This window comes from Equus caballus, chromosome 3, assembly GCF_041296265.1.
Source record: "Equus caballus isolate H_3958 breed thoroughbred chromosome 3, TB-T2T, whole genome shotgun sequence".
NCBI lineage: Eukaryota > Metazoa > Chordata > Mammalia > Perissodactyla > Equidae > Equus > Equus caballus.
Window position 1 is genome coordinate 55646640 of NC_091686.1, and position 24672 is coordinate 55671311.

The following is a 24672-nucleotide window of genomic DNA, read 5'->3' on the forward strand; positions in this document are numbered from 1 at the left end:
TATTTTACTCAGATGCTGCTGGTTATGTGTTAAGCGCTTGGCTAGACCAAGTTTAAAAATATGTAGTTACACCAGCAATATTGTCATTGTTGTGCCCATCCCAGCATGCCTAGTACCAGTTAGAAGTTTTATATAAACCTCTTCTTCTTTTTTTTTTTTAAAGATTGCCACCTGAGTTAACATCTGTTGCCAATCTTCTTCTTTTTTCCTTCTTCCTCTTCTCCTCAAAGCCCCCCACTACGTAGTTGTATATTCTAATTGAGTGCCTCTGGTTGTGCTATGTGGGACACCACCTCAGCATGGTCTGATGAGTGGTGCCATGTCCGTGCCCAGGATCTGAACTGGTGAAACCCTGGGCCACTGAAGTGGAGTGCGCAAACTTAACCACTTGGCTACTGGGCTAGCCCCTGGACCTCTTCTTATGTAGCCATCTCTTACTGGGATCTCCATTGTGATACTGTTTTGTGGTAGCTTTACATGAAAATATTGACCATATTTTATACTGCATGTCACCACATAGTGCTGTGTATCAGTTCTAGGCTTTGGGTTAAGTATGCATTCTGAACCCCAAAGTATTGCTAAAGTCAGATGGAGATAGAATGCAAACCCTTGTAAATAACAGATCTCACCGTGTTGTGGAAGTAGAGGGAGCATGAGATGCTCAGGACCTATTCTGTTTTATTTATTGGTGGGAACATACTGTGGTTGTCTCATTTGAACAGTCAGTACTTATTGACCACCCATGGTGTGCAGTTAGAGAGAAAGTAAAAGCCTGGACAATGCAGGATCTTCCAATTAAATGAAATATACATTATAGGTATATTGTCATTCCTTTAAAACCATAAACAGCCTCAGCTATAGAGAGGTATACACATGCAGAGAGGATATGGTAAGTCTTTAGAGTAGTGGAAGGAATTTCAAGAAAGAGTTGGTCTTAGCAGAAATGTTTACAAGGTTCTAGGGGACTTAAAGAGGGTATTCTCTAGAATTCATGAGATCACTCCACCTGTTCTAATTCTTGGTATATGCTTTTCCTAGATATTTTCAGGGCTGTTGGTAAATCTCAGAACTGTTGTGGCTTGGCTCTCGTGGCTTCAGTACTTCAGCATTCCTCGATATGGCTATGCAGTAAGTTTTCCTTGTCTGTCATGTGACTAAGTCATTGTTCCCAAGCTAGGAACAACCAAAATAAAGCCTAACCATCTCTTGTCCACAGCCCTGAGCTGTGAAAGTCTCCCATACAAGAATTTCCTTTTAGGAGGAATGGATGAGAATTTTCTATTATTTTTGGTTAACATAAGGCCAAAGGTCACCTTGGTAGTCACTTGGCATTTCTCCAGTCACCCTGTTGTTTGAGGAGGTGAAGGGTGGGGAGATAACTCATAGTGAATGAGGAAGACTGACTAATTGATATTTAAAAATAGAGTTCATTTCAGTTCAATAAGGAAATAAATGAGAGGATGGGAGCCTAAAATACATATTTGATGTTGAAAGGGAAATTATAAGAAAAACAAAGACCATGTAATACTTACGGCCTATTGGCTTTAGAAAGTGAATCAACTGCAAAGAAAACTGTCTTAATATAGCCTAATTGACTTTCTAACTCCCAAGAATTATTGTTGGTTTTGATGAAAACAAACAAGAACAATACAAAATAATGTTACTATAAATTAACAATAGTTATCCAGTACCACTGTATCATTTTAATTATAGAGTTTATGGTGTTATGACATTGAGAGAGAAGAAAGGAGCTACGGGATAATAGCCAGAGTCTCCCCTCTTGGCCAAATACTTTGCTTCCCTTTGATTAGACGCCAAAATCCCAACCCCAGGCCTCTTGATTTCCAGGGAGAATAATTTTAGTTGCTTTGGTGTGACAAAGACTATGAATGTGAAGCTTGGTTTATTTTTAGAAATGACAATAAGATTACACTAGGAGGACGTGATCGGGCTAATTCTTTGGAAACTTTTTGAAATTTACCTTGCCCTGCTCCCTCTTGTGTTACAGGCTTTGCAGCATAACGAATTTTTGGGACAAAACTTCTGCCCAGGACTCAATGTAACAGCAAATGATACCTGTAGCTATGCAACGTAAGTTTGCATTCAGTGTCCTCGTGGGGTTTCTTACTGTTGTGTGATGTAGAGAGGCCGCTGGCTTGGAGTTGCTATGAGTCCTCTCAGGGACACTGTCTTGTCTGAGCCTACATTTTCTTATCCATGAGGTGAGTTGTGGGACACGAAATTGCATGTGAAAGTGCTGTACGACTCCTCGGTATTCTATGATTAAAATTGTATTTAAATTGGAGAAATGTTTCTTATGTATTGTTTGTTTGGGACCTTTTAAAACATCCTTTTGCTGTTTTGATTGTGGATTTCAGTTTTAATTTTCAGAACATCTGAATTTGTAATGAGCTGCTTTGATATTTTAGCGAGGTGTCTGAACTGTACAGATTATGTGAAAAGCGTGTGGGTCCATGAACTTGAGGATTCCCGTGAAACAGCCCAGGGCTGGTAGTGAGAGCTGACAGGGCAGCTGGAGCACAAAGGGAGTGAGCATTTTCCTGCCATAATCCTGGCACTTGCCTCTTCCTCCTGCATTTAGAACACATCATGACATCAAAGTCTGCCCAGTTATTATTATTATTATTTTTTTAAAGATTGGCAGCTGAGCTAACAACCATAGCCAATCTTTTTCTTTTTTTTTTCCTGCTTTTTTTCTCCCCAAATCCCCTCGGTATATAGTTGTATATTTTTTGAGTTGTGGGTCCTTCTAGTTGTGGCATGTGGGACGCCGCCTCAGCATGGACTGATGAGCGGTACCATGTCTGCACCCAGGATCCGAACCAGTGAAACCCTGGGCTGCCGAAGCGGAGCGCGGGAACCTAACTGCTCGGCTACGGGGTGGCCCCTATTATTATTATTTTTGAACTGACTTGGAATACTCCCTATTGAAGGGTAGGTCCTCTAAAGAAAGAAACACATATTTCAGTAAGCTGAGAAGGAAATCTCACTTTTTGCATTATGTCAATAAAACAAATGCAGATTTTAATAAAATTAGAGGATGTTGCTTCAAAACTGGAGTGACACTTTTCCTTTTCGATGATTTTGGTTAATGGTTTAATTTTGATACATTAATTAATGAAGAAAAAGGAATGCTAGTCTCCTAAATGTCATGACCATTCAAGTAGAATAGAAATAATGCTTAATAAGAGGACAGATTGCTATATTGAAGTATTGCCAGAAAACTTTTGTGAAGAGAGTTTTCTTCATCCTGCCCACTCCCTTTCTTTTCATATGAGTATGACATTTTTTTTGGAACTGCTAAATTCTGAGAGTTGCAGAAAAATGGTACCAGGCAATAATTGTGGCTGTGCCCAGCATTTTTAGTACCAGGTGCTGTTCTAACCTGTCATAGGACTACTCTATCCTGCTCTCTTCCAACGACCAGCAAGGCTTACACCTGATAACTGGGCCTGCTGGCGTTGTCTTGAGCTGAGCCTCTGTGATGCTCATTCTAGTCTTGGTGCAAGAGCTGACGGAGTGCAACTCCGGCAGGAAGACCTTACTCGCCTCTTTGCCTCGCTTTAGAATTCTTAGCCTGTGTTCTTTTGCATGGCTGATTTGTGGGTAATGAGTTGTATAAAGAGCTTTGATCATCTTTGTAAGGGCCCTTGATGTCATCTGTTCAAGCTGAGGTTTTCCCCATCGGGAGTAAATGAAAAATTACTTGATTAAAGGTTCTGCCCTTTGAGGAAAGCAGCATCATAGATTTGGAAACAAATGAATTTGGAGAGGCTAGCAACTTGGTTCACAGTGTGAGTCCGTGAACTTTGCCAAGTTCCTTAAACCTTAGTCTCTTCATCTTTTAAATGTGTATAATATCTGCCCCATTGCGCTGTTTTAGGGGTTAACTGAACTATTGTACGCAGGTTCTTAGCACAGTATCTAGTAGAATTGTAAGCACTCATTGACTGTGACCCTATTAGATATGAAGGGATAGTTATTTAAGACTTGGTAACCTATAGGCTTCTTGAACTAAGGAGCAGTGAATGTACTGAGTAAAATTTGACAGATGACGAGAATGAAGTCATGTTCTTTTTTCTGTTGAATTTCAGATGTACCGGTGAAGAGTTTTTGGAAAACCAGGGCATCGATCTGTCACCTTGGGGCCTGTGGAGGAATCATGTAGCCTTGGCATGCATGATCGTCATCTTCCTTACAATTGCCTACCTAAAACTGTTGTTTCTTAAAAAATATTCTTAAATTCTTCTTTAATTTACACGATCTATCCACACATTAAAAAGGGAGCACCTTGATTTATTATTTTAAGTCTCCAGTGAAGTGTTGTTGTCGTCTTCTTTTCATTTGCCATCATACTGTTGTTCAGCAAGAATTATTTTCAACGGAAACATTCCTAGAAATCACAGTGAACTGAATTATACATGAAGGAGGCCAAGGCGTAAACTAGTGATATTATGTCCTGCACAATAATAAATAACGAATGTATAAGTGCTGTAGCGGAAGTAGAAAAATCTAAACTATGTTGAAAACACCCAGTGTTACTTATAGGATTAAAAAGCCATTGTGATAGAAAAAGCTTTGATAAGCCTTTTAAGGTTACTAGAATGTACTGTTTTTTCTCTCTAGTGGAATATGAGTATCTCAGGGATCTCGGCTGGACCTTTGGCCTGTTGGTGTAGAGGGCCTGGAGTCAGGTGACTTACCCTTTCTGGGTAGTTGATGGTTTATGACCTGGGTTGCATCTGAGTCGCCTCAAATACAGATGTCGGGGCCCCTCGAGCCCTCCCACATCGGTGTCCGCAGGGCTACCTCCGTAAAGAACTGTTCACACCGTAATTTCCAACATCCTTCCCAGCTCTGAAGATTCTAGACTTAACTGTTATAACTGGCTCCATCAAGGTTTTCGTTTTCCCTACATATACATCTCATTTATTGACACATCTTGTCTTCATTCTAACCTTTACCGGCAATAGGGAAATGTTTTTTTAACTTCTTTTTTATTGAAGGGTGATGTAGGGGAAAGTACAGTTCAATGAACTATCATAAAAGGAACAGACCACGCGACCACCAATCTGGGTCAAGAAATAGGACATTACCAGCGACGGCAGCCCCCTTGTGCCCTTCTCCCAATCACTGCTTCCTGCCTTCTCTCTGGGTATGTTTGAAATGATGCTTGTGTGCTCCCCTCTGTTGCTGTGTTATCAGAACGTCACTACAGCAGTTTTGTGTTCTGTGTGCACAGGCACATCCTTAATTAAGTGTCCTCTCCTCCTTTTAATAAACTTAATTTTGGAATAATTTTAGCTTTAGAGAAAAGTTGCAAAGATAATGTGGAAAGTTCTCTATATACCCTTTGCCCAGCTTCCCTTAACGTTAACACTTTATATACCATGGTGTATGTCAAAACTTAAAAATTAACATTGGGACATTACTGTTACTTAAATCATGCACTTTATTCAGATTTCACCACTTTTCCACTTTTAGTGTTCCAGGATCGAGTTCAGGAGATCACATTGCATTTAATCCCCATCTTAAAAGTAAATCCTTCTCAGTCTTATAGGAACTAAACGAGCTGAGGATCTCCAGAATATAGACCCCGGTGACTGGTCGTCTTGGACTAGCATCAGTGGCTGCCCTGCCATATTGTTGCACGGTCAATCTGAGGACATAGTATTATATTTTTATCTTTGAACTTTAAGGAACATTTCTTTCTTTTTTTATGACATCTGATTAAAGCCTCCTCTTGTAACACATTATCACACTCTCATTTTACTTGATTATTATGTGACCATCAGGGTTATTCAGCTGCTCTTGCTCTGGGTACAGTTCTTCCTTTTTTACGTAACCTCGCTCACAGTTCTCTGTCTACATTCTGCCCTCATTACCCGGAGAAATATATGTCTACACTTTATACACAAATATACTGAACAGAAGAAACAAAACAGCCCAAAATATTAATAGTTTTAAAATTAAGAATTTAAATACATCGTATTATACATATCCTGCCTTTGTATTACAATTACCTTTTAAATAATTCTTTTAAAATTATGTTAAGAAACATGTAAAATTTACCATCATAACCATTTTTAAGTTAAGGAACATTTTTAAAAGTATAAGTAAAAGCCTAAGTCCTATAAAGTAGAAAAGAAAATATTCATAAACATTTACTTCAGAATATGTCTATATTCTTTTGAATTTTGTTTTTATTTTCTTTGACGTCAGAAGAACCAATCTACTATAATGGAAAGGCTAAATTGATTACTTTGGTTTAAAATAAAAGAAGCCTCAGGAATCAATGAATGTTAGCTGCCATCTGTACTCCTTCAGTTGCTCTCGTGGGCTCGCAAAGAAGCGTGCAAGAAGACTTGCTATGGACGGCTCCTTGGCATGCTGGGTCTGGTGGTGAGAAAGGAAGGAAAAGTGGGCAAGTTGAAGAGCGTTGTTGAAGAGGGGAGCGTACATACTCATCTGTTTCCCCATCTTTGGAGCCGTCCTTCGTGGTCTTGAGATTTGTATTAACCTCAATATGATCTACATATCTTTGAAAAATAGCATTACTTGTATTTAGAGGACGTCTTTAGGCCACCCCAGTGCTTGCTCAGTGGGCCTCAGAACAGGCTAGTCGGGATGGCATGGATGGAGACTATTCATGGTCCAACAGCTTGGGCTTTTATCAACGTTGATCGACTGACAGCCACTACTCATGCCTGCGCTGTCAGCAGCAGCAGGGGCTCATGCTGAGCTCTCCATATGGTCCAGTCCTTTGAGGAGACCAGCCAGCCACTTGGTGACAAGTTGATAACACAGGATAACTTTATGATTGTCCCTGAAGTCTGTGAGGATCACTCTCTTGGGATATAAACCATACCGGAAGCATTAACTGTATGGAAATTCTGAAGTTTCTGTTTTATTTTGCATTCCCTTGTGGCAGAACTGTATGTGGTAGAAAATATATTTCATATTACAACCCATTTCTTGTGTGCACACAGGCATAATAAAGTGAAGATGTAATCAATAAATATTTTCAAAAAGTTATGTAATTTTATATGCCCCTTATTTTTAGTGTCCTGGGTTGTTAAATTGTGTGGTTACACTGGTAATGTTGCTTTACCTACCTCAGATGGAAATCATAAAGATTAAGTAATTCTTAATACTTATTTTGCATTTTATGCTATTTTCATACATCCTTACTTTCTCTGAATTCCTTCTTGTGTCTATAAAATGAGAATTTAATTTTTTAAAAAATTTTTATTGAGTTAATGATAGGTTACAATCTTGTGAAATTTCAGTTGTACATTATTATCTGTCAGTCATGTTGTAGGTGCACCCCTTCACCCTTTGTGCCCACCCTCAACCCCATCTTTCCCCTGGTAGCCACTAATCTGTTCTGTCTACATTTTTAAATTCCTCATATGAGTGGAGTCATACAGAGATTGTCCTTCTCTAACCGGCTTATTTCACCTAACATAATTCCCTCAAGGTCCATCCATGTTGTTGCAAGTGGGACGATTTTGTTCTGTTTTACAGCTGAGTAGTATTCCATTGTATATATATATACCACATCTTCTTTATCCAATCATCTGTTAATGGGCACTTAGGTTGCTTCCATGTCTTGGCTATTGTAAATAATGCTGCAATGAACATTGGGGTGCATAGGACTTTTGGAATTGCTGACTTCAAGCTCTTTGGATAGATACCCAGTAGTGGGCTAGCTGGGTCGTATGGTAGTTCTATTTTTAATTTTTTGAGGAATCTCCATACTGTTTTCCATAGTGGCTGCACCAGTTTGCATTCCCACCAGCAGTGTATGAGGGTTCCTTATTCTCCACAACCTCTCCAATATTTATTACTATTAGTTTTAGATATTTTTGTCATTCTAATGGGTGTAAGGTGATATCTTAGTGTAGTTTTGATTTGCATTTCCCTGATGATCAGCGATGATGAACATCTTTTCATGTGCCTATTGGCCATCCATATATCTTCTTTGGAGAAATGTCTGTTCATGTCTCCAGCCCATTTTTTGATCGGGTTGTTTTTTTGTTGTTGAGTTGTGTGAGTTCTTTATATATTATGGATATTAAGCCTTTGTCAGATGTATGACTTGCAAATATTTTTTCCCAGTTAGTGGGTTGTTTTTTTTGTTTCAATCCTGTTTTCATTTGCCTTGAAGAAGCTCTTTAGTCTGATGAAGTCCCATTTGTTTATTCTTTCTATTGTCTCCCTTCTCTGAGAAGACATGCTGTCCGAAAAGATCCTTTTAATACTGATGTCAAAGAATGTACTGCCTACATTTTCTTCTAGAAGCCTTATGGTTTCAGGTCTCACCTTTAGGTCTTTGATCCATTTTGAGTTTATTTTGGTGAATGGTGAGAAAGAATGGTCAATTTTCATTTTTTTACATATGGCTTTCCAGTTTTCCCAGCACCATTTGTTGAAAAGACTTTCTTTTCTCCATTGCATGCCCTCAGCTCCTTTGTTGAAGATAAGCTGTCCATAGATGTGTGGTTTTATTTCTGGGCTTTCAATTCTGTTCCATTGATCTGTGAACCTGTTTTTGTACCAGTACCATGCTGTTTTGATTACTGTAGCTTTGTAGTATGTTTTGAAGTCAGGGATTGTGATGCCTCCAGCTGTGTTTTTTTCTCAGGATTGCTTTAGCAATTCGGGGTCTTTTGTTGCCCCATATGAATTTTAGGATTCTTTGTTCCAGTTCTGTAAAGAATGTCATTGGGATTCTGATTGGGGTAGTGTTGAATCTGTAGATTGCTTTAGGTAGAATGGACATTTAACTATGTTTATTCTTCCAATCTATGTACATGGAATGTCTTTCCATCTCTTTATGTTGTCATCCAATTCTTTCAGAAAGGCCTTGTAATTTTCATTGTATAGGTCTTTCACTTCCTTAGTTAAATTCACCCCAAGGTATTTTATTCTTTTTGTAGCGATTGTGAATGGTATTGTGTTCTTGAGTTCTTTTTCTATTAGTTCGTTATTAGAATATAGAAATGCTACTGATTTATGCAAATTAATTTTATACCCTGCAACTTTGCTGTAGTTGTCGATTACTTCTAAAAGTTTTCCAATGGATTCTTTTGGGTTTTCTATATATAAGATCATGTCATCTGCAAACAGTGAGAGTTCCACTTTTTCCCTCCCTATTTGGATTCCTTTTATTCCTTTTTCTTGCCTGATTGCTCTGGCCAGGACCTCCAGTACTATGTTAAATAAGAGTGGCGATAGAGAGAATTTACTTTGGATTAAAAATTTTATGATTACATAGTCATTTATATTGAATCGTCCCTTTTGAACTAACTTCAAGAAGAGCAGCCCCCCAAGTTGACAGTTTCAACTTCCACTACAGCCCTTGGTGTAATCCTATCATTTCTTTAATTTGAACTGTTATCAAAATATTTTGACTCTTCTATCATGCAGATGCAGACTCAAAGTTGCTAAAATCAAGGAGGACTTTCTGCCTGAAAAGTCAGCCTTTCACTTGTCCATCTGGTTAGTTTTGTGTATTTGCTTTACGTCTTGTTTTGGTTGGTGGGGGCGGGACAGAGCAGACTTCTTTATTCCTGTAGACCAAGGGTTGACAAACATTTTCTGTTTAGGGGCCCAATAATAAGTACTTTGCAGTCTTTACCTTTTTCTTTCTTTACAACCTTTAAAAAATGTAAAAACCATTCTTGAAAAATGTTGGCCTATTCTAGCTCGAGGCTATAGAACTGGGGCGCTATGAACCAGATTTGGCCCGCACGCCACAGTTTGCAGAGGCTCCTGCTTGTCAACAGTTGTTGCTCCTGCTTCATATAGGAAATCAGTTAAAATGTTGGTAAACCAGATTTCTAAGAAATTTGCTGGTAATTTTATTAAGATATTTAAATTTCAAGATATACTGAAACCTCGTTTCTGCATAACAGAACAAACATATTGCTTCCTAATACGTCACCCTCTTCCCCACCTGCCCTGCTTTGTCAAAAGCCAAAAAGCAGGTTAGATGATACCAGCTCAAGACAAGGTTGACATAAGGCAAGCCATATTGTAGAAAAGAGAACTATTCTAACTTTCAGTGACCTCTGACTAACTAACCTAGCTGGATTTGCACCCTCCAGAAGATCCAGTTGCTCTGTAGATTTTATGGCCCCTGCTTGTGCATGTACCTCCCAGCTGCGATAAGAGGATAACTTTGTTCTTTTGAGTTCCTTAGGAATGTGATGAGCCTCCCAAACAGAGTCTATTCTGATAGCCATCATCAATGACAACTGAAAGATCTTGTGTGGCGACTCCCAGTCTGTAACACCAGAGGGTCAACATTCCTAACCCACTCCCCTGTAACCCACTGGCCTATATAACTGCTTCAAGATTCTGTGCCCCTTAAGATGGTTCTTTCGGACATTAGTTGGCCATCTTCCCTCTTGCTAGCAAGCTGTAATAAAATGCCCTTTCTCTGCCACCATCTTGCCTCTTGACGATTGGCTTTTATCTTGCGGGCGAGCAGATCCTGCCCTTTGTGCGGCGACATATACATCTGGAATTAGTTTTGAAGTTGCCCTGAGTACACTCAGCCTTCGTGGTGGCAGTCGGTGCATTAACAGGGGTAAGACGGCTGAGTGCCATTGAGGTCAGTCCTCATGGGGAGCTTGTGGGAGAGCCTGTTTTGCATGTTCAGGAATTGGATTTTATTTACTTTTTTCATTGCATCCAAGGGCTTTGTTAGCCTCTGAGGAGTTAATTCACACCAGCTATTCTCAAAAGGGGGTCAAGAAGTCAAAGCACCGATTTACTCATTTAAACAGTAAAATGTTATGTAGACATACACTTGTGACATTGTTCTCTCAGGTATGAAACAGATCAGAGGATTCCTCGGTAAAGACAGAATTTGGATGTAAGACTAATTCAAATGATGTCTACTACATCCATAGCAATTTGTGTGTCAAGCTAACCCGAATAGAGGCAACAGCTCCTCTTCATCAAGAGGACGCAGGTGATGATCAGAGTCCCCACCTCACCCTCAAAGGTTTGTGTTTACCCTCAACGGAATAAAGATCCCAGAGAAACAAAACCAGGAACCTCACCAAACAAAGCTACCCTCTTGGTATACCTCCTGGCCTTCCGTCCCTTTGTATATAAACTCATTAAAAAAAAAATGGATGACTCACACGTTGACTTGTAGGCTACTTTTTGTCCCCGCTGAGCAATATGAATACAAGGTATTTATATTCTAAATCAAAGTAACTCATTTTCTACATTGTGACTTCCACATTTCTTTGCTGTTACCTGTGGTGGGGGTTTTCCGAGCTTGCCTGATAATCAATAATCATCTGGGGTGCTTATGGAAGGAAGAGAAGCGGCAAAGACTACAGTTCCTCCCTGCCCTCGCTGAGTTAGAATCTCTGAGGGGTGGACCTGGGAATTCCAGATAATTCTTTGGGAAATATTGATTTAGAATTGTAGTAAGTAGTTAAGGCCATTTAACCAACATTCGTTATAATTTGATATTGATCCAACCGCTAACAATTATGTTCAAAGTTGTATATTTGGTATCCACTAAATATCAGAATCCCATTTAGAACTGAGTGAGCTCATTAACATCACCTGATCGTCACACCTTTTTTAACCCGCAGGATAGTCTTTCACCTGGCAACCCCACAGAACAGCATGTACGCTTTCTGATAAATGACAGTAGAAAGTGGTGCTGCTCTGATCCTACGAGGGTGTGGCCTCGGTTTGGCCTCCTTTCTCTGCCAAGCAGCAAAACCTGAAGCCTCATGTCAATAAGAAAGGGCTCGGTAGGATACCGTTTGGAAAACCTCAAGCTGTTCCATTGTTTCACTTTGCAGAAGAAAAAACTGAGTTTCAGAGACCGACGAGCCCAAGGACACACAGATTATTTCCTTGCTAAGATTTGGAATGTACTGCAGTATTACCAGGGGACTTGTCGAATACCCTGTGGTGGGTCACGTTTGCAGAGCCAGGATGGGGACAGTGGGCTTCAAGAAAAGCTAGGGCATTGTATTTAAAAGAAACGTTTCAGGAGCTGTGAGGCAAATACAGGGGCTTTTTATCTCTACAGTTACTCAGGCAAACTTCCTCCTCTCCCCACTTTGTCATCCTCCATTCACCAGGTTTGTGGACTTGTTTAACTCACTTGCTTAGTGTGCATCTTTCTTATCCATAAAATAGGGATTCTAATAGTAGCCCCCTCTGTAGAGGTGTGAAGATTAAAGAAGGTAAAGCATGTAAAGCATCTAGAAGTACCCGGGCTCACAGGATGTGCTCAATCCATTTTAGCTATTACTGCCTATCCCACAGGACGTCACACTGGTTATTGGCGTCATGCTAGCACCAGGTCATGGATGACATGCTCCGCAGGGGCTAGAGCACCATCCTCCAGGATGGGTTCTATGCATTAAATCAGGAGTTGGTAAAGTATGGCCTGCGGGCCAAATCCAGCCCACTTCCTGTTTTGTAAATAAAACGTTTTGGGAGCACAGCCATGCTCATTCGTCTTTGTATTGCCGATGGCTGCTTTTGCACTACGATGGCAAAGTAGTTGTGACAGAGACTACTATGGCCCATAAAGCCTAAAATATTTACTATCTGGCCCTTTATGGAAAGTTCATAGACTCCTGCCTTAAACCAAGAATGCCTGTTCCCAACAGTTAGAATACGCAGGTCCACATACCAAGTGATACTGGCCTCTCTCAATGCCATTCCCATTAACCCATTTGCAGAATTTATGCTTCCTGTCTCTGCAGCTCTAGGCTTTGCTGGATTGGAGCTCCTGAATCCTCAAGAGCAGGGGGACTCTTGCACCTGGGAATACAGTAACCATTCCACTCAACCTGAAACTGCATGCCACTTAGTCACTTGGAGATCAGCACACGGGTAGAAGAGCAGGAAAGAAAGCAGTTATCACATTGGGCATCTCTGTGAGGAGAGGCTACCCTTAACTGCTACACCATGGGGCAGAGAAATGGTGCGAAACGAGACAGATGAGAAATAATTATGGCCTTGTGACCAGCAGCAGCTATGGGGACCAGCTAGTACCACAAACCTTCCCGTATCGTGTTTTCTAGAGATTATGGCTGGGTTCCCTCAAAAAGTCTGGAGTGGGGTTCACATGGGCATGAGTGGATCTGAGTGGGCAAAGGGTGTATGAAGCAGATGCTTTTGGTGCTCTGTGTCCTATCTCCTCTGAACCTCTGATTCTGGTTGCAGCTGTGGTGGACAGTTCTAGGTGAGCTCAGATCATGTTGACAGCTTCGCACCTCCAGCCTGCAGCACAGATCTTTTCATTTTTCTTCTGTATGGGCTTCTCCAAAGCTGAAAGAACCTGCCTGGACTGAGCACAAGTATAGCCTGCAAGTGCAGAGGTTTTAACACCCCAGGGGCACCCCTCAACCAATAGGGACTGCAGCCAGTGGACAAACGCCCAGCCTCATGGTCCTCAGACAGGGAATTACGGGAGGCATTCTGCAGTGTTCTCAGAGGCGGAACTGAGCTGCTGCTCAGAGAGGCAAGTTCAGTAACGCTTGTAGCTCAGCATTTCCTCCTTTCCTGGCTCACTCTCTGCTTCCTACTCCAGTTTCCCAGTATCACCTCCCAAATAAACTACCTGAACTCAAGTCCTTGTCTTGGCCTTTCTTTTGGAGGAGCACAGACTAAAACACATTCCCAGTAAGACCAGAAACAAGACAAGCATGTCTACTGTCACTGCCAGTCTCCGACACAGCGCTGTCCTTTACAAATGAGCTGCCTTCTACATAGAAAACCCAAAGAACCGATTACAGCTAGTAAAGGAGCTCAACAAGTGTGATATATGTAGATTAATTTACAAAAAAGTTAGTAATTTTCCTTTATATCAGCAATAGCCAACTAGAAAATATAATGGAAGACGATTCTGTTCATAGCAGCAATAAAACTATATTAAAGAATGCATAAGATCTTTATGAAATTTTAAGAAACAAAGGACATTAAGGAAGTTCTGTATAAATGGAGAGTTTTGTTTCTGATATTGTAAAGATGTCAGTTCTCTAATAGATATTAACTAATCAATAAATTCAATGCAATTCCAATTAAATTTCAGCGGGACATTTTTTTCCCCCAAGAACCCATTAAACTTGTTCTAACATTTATATAGAAAAAATAAAGATTCACAAAATAGCTTAGTCAATTTTGAGAAAAAAGGTCAAAGAGAAGCACACATATGAAGACCTTATCACATATGAAGACACACTACAAAGTCATGATAATAAAATTACTATGCTAGAACATTCCTAGATTGGTGTAAAGAGGCTAAAGAGACAGACACATATATACATGAACTTGAAATATATCAGTAACACCATTAGTAAGGAAAAATGACTTATTTAATAGAGAGTGTTGACAAAACTGGCTCATTATATGGAGGAAAATACCTATGGACCTTATGCAAAGTTATTCTTAAGATGTATTAAATATGAAAGGTAAAACTGCCACTTTAATAAATAACAGTTTGTGACCTTTAAAACCTCCAAACACAATAAAGCAAAAAAAAACTGATGGATTTTACTACACAAAACCCAAGGAAACATTGACAAAGTTATCAGTTGGATGAGAGATAACAGAATCAAAAACTGATAAGAGATTAATATTTAAACTATATAAGGAACGTTTGCAAATCAACAAAAAGGCCTTGACCTAGTGGAAAAATTGGCAATGAACAAAAACATACTTGTTTCCCATTAGATCAAAGAGTAATATTTTCAAGGTTTGAAAAGGCAGTCTATTTATAAAAAGGAAAACCCAAATGTTAAACAACTATATGAGAGGATGTTCAACGTTATCAGGAATCAGAGAAATGCAAAATAAAATGAGACCTCACCTTAAAACCATCCCATTAACAAAGATTAGGAAGCTGAACGGTACCAATGCTAGCAGGGTCATGGACAGAACCGGTGGTCTCACGCGTGTAGTAACTGTAGGAGTTGGAGATTGGTGCAGTCATTCTGGAGGGCAACCTGACAGTTCTGAGAAAAATTAAATATTTACATACCTGGGTCTCAGCACTGCGACTCCTGTTATAAACCCACTGAGGGACCCGTGAAAAGTGAGCAGGGGAATCTTGTACAAAGATGTTGAAGCAGAAGAAATATCAGAGCCATCACTGGCTATAGGAATGCATAAGTAGAACGTGGTGGCTGCACACAAGGAAATACTACACAATCATCACAATCACTTACTAGAGGTACACACTGTAGAAGCAGCAATGTGTCAATCATGCTGTTTTTGGACATAAAAAGAGAAGATGCCTTTTTCAAAGTCTAAGCCTCAAGAAACAAGGCAAATTACCCAACTGCTTCTACTCAAGAAACAGACAACTCTTCCATCTGCTATTTTATCAAGTCTTTATTAAGAAGTAAAGTGCTCAGTATTACACATTTAACGAAATTCTCGACTATCGAGAGAGACTTGCATATGTAACATCTTCTTAATACCAATATAGAGGGGAAGAGGATGGGGGAGGGATGAAGAAGGAATTCTCCATGACTAAAGAAGAAAAAATTACATAACTAATGCGTAAAAAGAAAGAATTTTGCAAAATTTTACAGGTGAAATGAAAAACAGTATAATAAGAAGTATCATAAAAAGACTTTCTAGTGACCATAATTGACATATGGCACGTGGTCGATACACATGGGTACCACATAATGGCAGCACTTCAAATTGAAGTTTGTTTAAACGTAACAACACGGTACACATACATAAATACGTACACTCAATGTCCCTGGAATGCAAACTTTAGTACCTAGTGAAAAAAACTTTGTGTAGCATATTCAAAAGAAAGTAAAGATAGAGATGAAGCCATGGGAAGTAACTGTTTAAGAAACTTCTGTAGAAAGCAGCTTAGAAAAGTTTGTTTGCTCATGTTTTCACTGACGATTTGCCTGATGGCCTACTAATTAAATGAACAGCATGTGAATTTAAAATACAGCATTAAAAACAGGCCTCTCTTCTATTGTTTTCCAAGTGAGAATTATTCACCAGCACTGCATTCTCTTGTCCCATTAGCTCTCCAAAGGCCACTTTTGAAAAATAAGATTTTTATTTTTTATTGAGAAATAGATTTCTTCCTCATAAATGTGGTGAGACCGTCTCCTAAGGAAAAAAAACCTGCTGCAAACTCCATCTTTGGCTGCCACCTTCTGATAAAGGATGAACTTTCAATACCAAAAACTCTTTTTCATTAAATTGAGCCCCATTTAGGTTATAAATTCTAGTTTTGAAATGCAGAATCAAGAGTACTTGAGTTCTAAATTCTTAAAACAGTATAAAAGTCAAACTTTAGCTTTATAACATTTTCATATGAATTTCAAAACTTCCTTAAAATTTTGTTTCAAGTGAACATATTTGGTGAATTAAAACTTTCAGGGCATACTAAAAATTTTAGTAAGTTGGTCTTCCTAGATTAGTTACAACTAACTGAGTTAAATTCAGTTGCAAATAAGTTGAGCCACATGGGGAAGAGAATATATGGATAAATATTTATATGAAACTAATTATTAGAAAAAGTCAAACAGTGATAGGATTCCTTCCAATTCTATGTTACGGTTATAGATGACATTTTAAACCATAACTGATTTTTGGTGGTTTCACACAGCCTATCTCAAATGAGCAAAAATAGTATAAAAATTAAGTGAAACAGTTATTCCCACAGACATTAGATATGATAAAAAGACAAAAAAGCATAGTATTCAACATTTGTCTTAACCATTCATACAAATTCTAACATAATGCCTACACACCCATTCTATGGTTTGGAGTTCTTTTCCAGCTCATCTTTTAGAAAAGTTTACCCCAGGAAGGTAGTTGAAATAAAAGGCTCCTTTCTTAAAAGAAAGCTATGTATTCAGCCCATGAGCTAAGCCTGAGTGGAAGGAATGGCCCCACTTTCCCTTCACACACTGGGCAAAAAGGACAATACTGATTTTTCTGATTGGAAATAAAACTCAGAAGCCTTTTGACAGTTCTCGCCTGGCTTTAAAAGGCCACTTCATTGTCAACTGAGGAGACTCAGTCATGGTTAGCAAGTGGGCACACACTGCATATACTTTACAAAGGTTTTTTTTTCTCTACTCAATATTTACACCTAGATTTCTTATATGAGAAAAAGAAAAAAATCTTCTTTGATCCATGGGCAAAGTTTATCTAAAATAAATTAAAGTGCAGAGGAATTAACGATTGGTCACAATGACCAGCATCATATGGTGGTCAGGGCATATAAATAGTGTGCTTGCTATGGCAATCCAGGACAGCTGCCTTCTCACCTGTGAGGAACACATACACTAACAGGCATCCTAGACGTGGAGATTGGAACTCCCGTTCCCACCTCCGCCTTCCATTCCTTCTGTAGACTGGGAGGAAGAAGGGCGGGAGCTTCTGGGGCGAGGCTGACCATTTAGTCCCACAGGTGTGCCTAAACCATGACTTATTTGGGAGGCTGCATCATCAGATTCCCAGCGTTCCAACTCTTCCCGTACCAGCCGTTCCATCTGTTCCCTGTGGATTTCATTGTCGCGACCCAGTCTTTCATCCTAATAAAGGAAAAGGAAATGGAGATGTTGGGGGTAGGGCGACACATACTCTTGTACTCAGAAATTGCCTTGGGAAATTTGGGGGCCAAATAATCTGTAATTAGGTAAGGCTGGAGATTCACAGCACATAACAGCAATTCTCAGAGTTACTGGAGTAACTTTTTTGCTAATTCTACCATCCAGTGAAGGCAGGACCATCAGTGTGTGGAGTATTAAGAAAGTAACACCTCCAAACACATAGATGTGGAGAACAGATTGGTGGTTACCAGAAGGGAAGGGGGTGAGGGAAGGTGAAAGGGGTCAAGGGGCGCATGTGTGCAGTGATGGATGGCAACTAGACTTTTGGTGGTGAACATGATGCAGTCTATACAGAAGCCGAAATATAATGATGCATACATGAAATTTATACAATGTTATAAACCGATGTTACCTCAATTAAAAAAAAATTTTAAAAAACAAGAAAATGCCTTGGCCCTATAATTGGAGATCAGTGAATGAATACACACTTCTATGTTTTAGGTGAAAATAAAATGTTTTAAGGTCAAAAAAAAAAAGTAACACCTCCAGATTATTATTTGATCTGCATCGATCTGCATTAATAGTCACGGAGAACCTTCTTGGATTAACGGTTACAAAATATGAGTACCTGATGACTTACACGATCAGAGTGTTTCTGTTTCAGATGACTGCTTACCTCAGCCACCCCATCCAGCAGCCTTCCCAGCACCTCCCTTCTCTTCAGTTTGGCCCGTTCCATGATCTCCAGCTTCACTATCACAGCATCAATCTTGGACACGATGCTGCCGATGGAGTGCTCCATTCGGTCCACTCGTCTCACTAGGCTGCAGGAAACCACAGTTGAGAAGGGCAAAGCCAACATGCGTTGTCGCCTTCTCAGCCCAGCTGGCTTTTCAAACGGAAGCGCTAAGACTTTTTTCTTAAACAGTATGATAATCTGAAACACTTTCTAAGTAGTCTCAAACTTATTTGAGTTTATTAAGCAATAAACTCTCATACATTGCTGGAGGGGCTCTAATTGACACAACTTTTCTGCAAATGAACACTGCATCAGATGTCTTAAAAAATGTATGCCTACCTTTTATTTAGATATTCCATTTTTTGAAAATTTTCTAAAGGAAATAATTAAGTATATACGTGATTTTTGGCTACCAGAATATTCATTAGAGTTCTGCTTATTAATAGTGGGTCACTGAAAAATGGTTACATTAAATAATTAGTAGCAGATTATTTAAATATGTTATTGTTCATTTATACAATGGAATTCTGGAGACACCAGAAATTATACTGTGACAGAATATTTAATGCAATAGAGTGATGTTCGCAATATATTAAGTAAATAAAGCAGTTAGAAAACAGTATGTTCACTTATGATTCCATTATTTTGAATAAATGAAATGTTATATAAATACATAAGAAACATATAAACAGGAGACAACTTCTGAAATGGTGATATGAGGGCTCTGGAGGCCCTCTCCCCAGTGAAACCACCATAACTATTGAAAATCATTTAAAAATTTTTCTGGAAATTTTCTTAGGGGCATGTAGCAAACAAAGAAGCATTTATGTAAAAAAAAATTCATTAATTTCAGTAGGAGGAGTGAGAGTCTGGCATGTGAGCCAGTCTTCTTCCTCTTTCCTGCTCCCAGCTCATGTGACAGAAGTACCGCTTTGGGTGGGTGTGGCAAAGGACACAGGGCTCCCTCTCCCTTTTGCCCCCTTATCTCCTGGGAGTGACAGGCTGCCAGCATTTCTCAACTTCACGCCTCCACCTCCAAATCTGTGTTGCAAAGGCTCTAATCCAGGCAAGAGTGGCTGAGGAGTATAAGGCTCTCTTCTTCCATTCAACTTCCAATCGTAGGATGGAGTTTCCATGCCATGAGGAGCCAGCTGAGAAGACCAAAGAATGCCATCCTGGCCCACTGCCTTACTCATGAAGCAGGGGTGTCACCTTGAGAGGGAAGAGTCACCGGCCGTGCCCCTGGCTCTGGAGCAGTGGCACAGATGCTGGCCCAGGGGGAGAGTCAGGCCGTAGGACAGAGAGCTCCAAAGCTTCCCCTACATGAACTGGCTTCATCTGGAACAAAGTTGGGAAAATTCAAGCCTAAGAGTGCTCTTGAAAACAATGGAGATTGTGGTGATAAGCGGTTAAGAGGAGGCTGGTCACCTCATGAGATCAACGAGTTAAAGTATTTATCAACTAATTTACTAGAGACAACCAGGGAAAGACACAGCTAAGAAGACAGCTAAAGAATAGTCTCAAAAACTACCCCTGCATAGGGGTCCGAATTTAATTGCAGTCAGACTGTGGAGCAATTGATAGCCCAAGGCACTATTGAAAACAATAGACCAATCAGCCAACAATTAGTGGAAACTAAGAGGTGGGTGTGATACCAGCAGAGGCAGAAGGCTTACCAGGAAGATCAGGGAAAGACAATGAGAGTCCTGCTAAAACCAGTTTCCCCAGGATGACTGTGTGCATGGTCATGGCTGTGCCCTCTGAGAAGCCACATCAGAGGCTTCACAATGTGGGGGAAACAGACTTCACTAAAAAACAAACATGCAAACAACAACAAAAACAAGCCCTGGGGGGAAGGGGGATTAGTGTCCAGAATTGCTATAAGTTATGATTTAATATCTCCAGTTTTCAACAAAAAATTATGAGACATGCAAAGAAACAGGAAAATGAGACCCATACATAGGAAAAAAAAGCAAACAACAGACACTGCCTTTGAGAGCGCCCAGGTAGACTTATTAGACAAAGAGTTCAAAGTAGTATTGTAAATACATTCAAAGAACCAAAGGAAATCATGCTTAAAGAAATAAAGGATGGTATGATGACTTTGTCTCATAAATAAAGATATCAATAAAGCCACAGAGATTATTAAAAAGAACCAGAAATTTTGGAGTTGAAAAGTCCAATAAATGAAATGAAAAATTCACTGGAGGGTCTCAATGGTAGATTCAAGCTGGCAGAAGAAAGAATCAGCAAACTTGAAGACAGACATATAGAAACTATGCAATCTGAAGAACGGAGAGAAAAATAGAGAGAATGATGAAAAATGAACAGAGCCTAAGAGAAATGTGGGATACCAGTAAGCATCCTAACACCCACATAATGGGAGTCCCTAAGGAAAGGAGAGAGAGAAAGGAGCAGAAATATATTTGAAGACATAATGGTTGAAACTTCTTAAATTTGATGAAAATATTACACATCCAAGAAGCTTAATGAACTCCAAGTAAGATAACTGCAAAGACACATCAGTGTCCACTCTTGCCTGGATTAGAGCCTTTGCAACACAGATTTGGAGGTGGAGGCGTGAAGTTGAGAAATGCTGGCAGCCTGTCACTCCCAGGAGATAAGGGGGCAAAAGGGAGAGGGAGCCCTGTGTCCTTTGCCACACCCACCCAAAGCGGTACTTCTGTCACATGAGCTGGGAGCAGGAAAGAGGAAGAAGACTGGCTCACATGCCACAGACTCTCACTCCTCCTACTGAAATTAGGAACTCCAAGTAAGATAACTGCAAATTCACACTCAGACACATCATTAAAAATGCTGAAAGACAAAAAAAATCTTGAAAGCAGCAAGAGAAAAATGACTCATCACATACAAGGGAACCTCAGTAAGATTAACAGCTGTCTTCTCATCAGAAACAATGGAGGCCAGAAGGAAATGAAGGTGAAATAAAAACATTCTAAGATAAAGAAAAACTGAGAGACTTCATGCCAGCAGGTCTGCTACAGAGGGGTACTAAGGGAAGTTCTTCAGGCTGAAAGCGAGTGATCCCAGACAGCAATCAGAATCCACATGAAAAAACAAAGAGCACTGATAATGGCAATTATGTCCTTTAAGAGACATAAAATTATATAAAGGGATAATTATAACAATGTACCGTTGGATTTGTAACAAATATAGGTGTACATGTACAGGCATAAGTTGTTTCACTGTGCTTTGTTTTATTGCGCTTCACAGATATTGTGTTTTTTACAAATTGAAAGTCTGTGGCAACTCTGTGTCAAGCAAGTCTATCAGCACGATTTTTTCAACAGCATTTGCTCACTTCGTATTCTCTGTCACGTTTTGGTAATTCTCACAATATTTCAAACTTTTTCATTATTATTATATTTGTTAAGGTGATCTGTGATCAGCGATCTTTGATGTTACTATTATAACTGTTTTGGGACGCCACAAACTGTGGCCATATATGGCAGCGACCTTAATTGATAAATGCTGTGTGTGTCTGACTGCTCCACTGGACTGGCCGTTCCCTGTCTCTCTCCCTCTCCTTGGGCCTCCCTACTCTCTGAAACACAACAATATTGAAATCAGGACAACTAATAACCCTACAATGGCCTCTAAGTGTTCAAGTGAAAGGAAGAGTCGCATGTCTCTCACTTTAAACTAAAAGCTAGAAATAATTGAAATTAGTGAGGAAGGCATGAGGAAAGCTGAGAAAGGCCAAAAACCAGGCCTTTTGCACTAAATGGGTAGCCAAGCTATGACTGCAAAGGAGAAGTTCTTGAAGGAAATTAAAAGGGCTGCTCCAGTGAGCACACGAATGATAAGAAAGTGAAACAACCTTATTGTTGATATGCAGAAAGTTTTAGCAGCCTGGAAAGAAGACCAAACCAGCCACAACATTCCCTTAAGCCAAAGCCAAATTCAGAGCAAGATCCTAATTGTCTTCAGTTCTATGAAGGCTGAGAGGGGAGGAAGCTGCAGAAGAAAACTCTGAAGCAGCAGAGGTTGGTTCGTGAGGTTTAAGGAAAGAAACCATCTCCATAACATAAAAGTGCAGGGTGAAGCAGCAAGTGCTGATGCAGAAGCTGCAGCAAGTTCTCCAGAAGCTCTAGCTAAGAGAATTCACATAGGTGGCTACACTAAACCACAGGTTTTCAGTGTAGACGAAACAGCCTTATACTGGAAGAAGATGCTACCTAGGACTTTAATAGCTAGAAAGGAGAAGTCAATGCCTGGCTTCAAAGGACAGGCTGACTCTCTTGTTAGGGGTTAATGCAGCTGGTGATTTTAAGTTGAAGCCAATGCTCATTTATCATTCCGAAAATCCTAGGGCCCTTAAAAATTATGCTAAATCTACTTGGCCTGTGCTCTGAAAACGGACAACAAAGCCTTGATGACGGCGCATCTGTTTACAGCATGGTTTACTGAGTACTTTAAGCCCACTGTTGAGACCTACTGCTCAGAAAAAAAGATTCTTTTCAAAATATTACTGCTCATTGACCATACACTTGGTCACCCAAGAGCTCTGATGGAGATGTACAATGAGATTAATGTTGTTTTCATGCCTGCTAACACAACCTCCATGGATCAAGGAGTAAGTTCAACTTTCAAGTCTTACTACTTAAGAAACACATTTTGTAAAGCTACAGCTGCCATAGATGGTGATTCCTCTGATGAATTTGGGCAAAGCATATCGAAAAGCTTCTGGAAAGGATTCACCATTCTAGACGCCATTAAGAAGATTCATGATTTATGGGAAGATATCAACATTAATAAGGGTTTGGGGTGCTGGCCCCGTGGTCGAGTGGTTAAGTTCGTGTGCTCTGCTGTGGCGGCCCAGGGTTTTGCCAGTTCGAATCCTGGGCATGGAAATGGCACTGCTCATCAGGCCATGCTGAGGTGGCATCCCACATGCCACAGCTGGAAGAACCCATAACTAAAAATACATAACTATGTACTAGGGGGCTTTGGGAGAAAAATGAAAAATAAACTCTTTAAAAAAAAAAAGAGTTTGGAAGAAGTTGATTCGAACCCTCCTGAATGACTTTGAGGGGGTCAAGACTTCAGTGGAGGAGGTAACTACAGATGTGACGGAAGCAGCAAGAGGACTAGAATTAGAAGTGAAGCCTGAAGATGTGACTGAATTGCTGCAATCTCACGATAAAACTTCAGCGGCTGCTTCTTATGAATGAGCAAAGAAAGTGTTTTCTTGGGAGAGAATCTACTCCTGATAAAGATGCTACAAAGATTGCTGAAATGACAACAAAGGATTTAGAATATTACATAAACTTAGTTGATAAAGCAGTGACACAGTTTGAGAGGACTGACTGCAATTTTTTTTAATGCTTTTTTGGTGAGGAAGGTTGGCCCTGAGCTAACATCTGTTGCCAGTCGTCCTCTTTTTTTTTCCTCCCCAAAGCCCCAGTATGTAGTTGTATATCCTATCCTAGTTCTTCTACGTGGGACGCCACCTCAGCATGGCTTGATGAGTGGTATGTAGGTCTGCACCCAGGATCTGAACCCATGAATCCTGGGCTGCCAAAGTGGAGTGTGCAAACTTAACCACTCGGCCATGGGGCCAGCCTCTGATTGACTGCAATTTTGAAAGAACTTCTACTGTGGGTAAAATGCTATCAAGCAGCACTGCATGCTATAGTGAAATAATTAGTGAGAGGAATCAATCAATCAATCGATGAGGCAAATTTCACTGTTGTCATATTTTAAGAAATTGCCACAGCCACCCCAACCTTCAGCAACCACTACCCTGATGGGTCAGCAGCCATCAACATCGAGGAAAGACTGTCCACCAGCAAAAAGATATGACTTGCTGAAGGCTCAGATGATAGTTAGTACTTTTTAGCAATAAAGTATTTTTTAATTAAGGTATATATATATATATTTTATACATAATGCTATTACACACTTAGACTAGAGTATAGTGTAAACATAACTTTTATACGTACTGGAAACCAAAATATTTGTGTGACTTGCTTTATTGTGGTAGTTTGGAACCAAACCCACAAGATCTCCAAGGTATGCTTGTATAATAATGGCGCAAAAAGGTGAAGGAGTAATGGAATTATATAAGAACAATATTTCTATTTCTCATTGGATTAATTTAGTATAAATCTGAAGTAGACTCTGACAAGTTGATTTGTATGTGTTAAGTCCTAGAGCAACCACTAAAAAAATAACTAAAATATAGTGAAAAAATCATTCAAGGAATTAAAATGATACACTAGAAAATATTCACTTTATGTAAAAGAAAGCAATAAAGAAGGAACAGAGGAACAAAAAAAGACATGAGATCTAGAG

At 39.8% G+C, this 24672-nt stretch overlaps 2 protein-coding genes across 13 annotated transcripts in view; one reads left to right on the plus strand and one right to left on the minus strand.

Annotated features, from left to right (window-relative positions):
- The window catches only part of ABCG2 (ATP binding cassette subfamily G member 2), a 130702-nt gene extending 126379 nt beyond the window's left edge, over nt 1-4323 (plus strand). For all 11 annotated transcript variants that reach the window (XM_005608637.4, XM_005608635.4, XM_005608636.4 and 8 more), the window contains 3 exons: nt 1039-1128; nt 2009-2091; nt 4116-4323. In XM_005608637.4, coding sequence (XP_005608694.1) covers nt 1039-1128; nt 2009-2091; nt 4116-4263 — 321 coding nt within the window. In that variant the 3' untranslated portion in view covers nt 4264-4323. The remainder of the gene's footprint in view (nt 1-1038; nt 1129-2008; nt 2092-4115) is intronic.
- An 11070-nt stretch (nt 4324-15393) lies between these two features.
- Nucleotides 15394-24672, minus strand: part of PKD2 (polycystin 2, transient receptor potential cation channel) — a 56273-nt gene continuing 46994 nt past the window's right edge. For both annotated transcript variants that reach the window (XM_070262296.1, XM_005608967.4), the window contains exons 14-15: nt 18292-18439; nt 15394-17597 (exon numbers count right to left, since the gene is read on the minus strand). In XM_070262296.1, the coding sequence (XP_070118397.1) occupies nt 17361-17597; nt 18292-18439 (385 nt within the window). In that variant the 3' untranslated portion in view covers nt 15394-17360. The remainder of the gene's footprint in view (nt 17598-18291; nt 18440-24672) is intronic.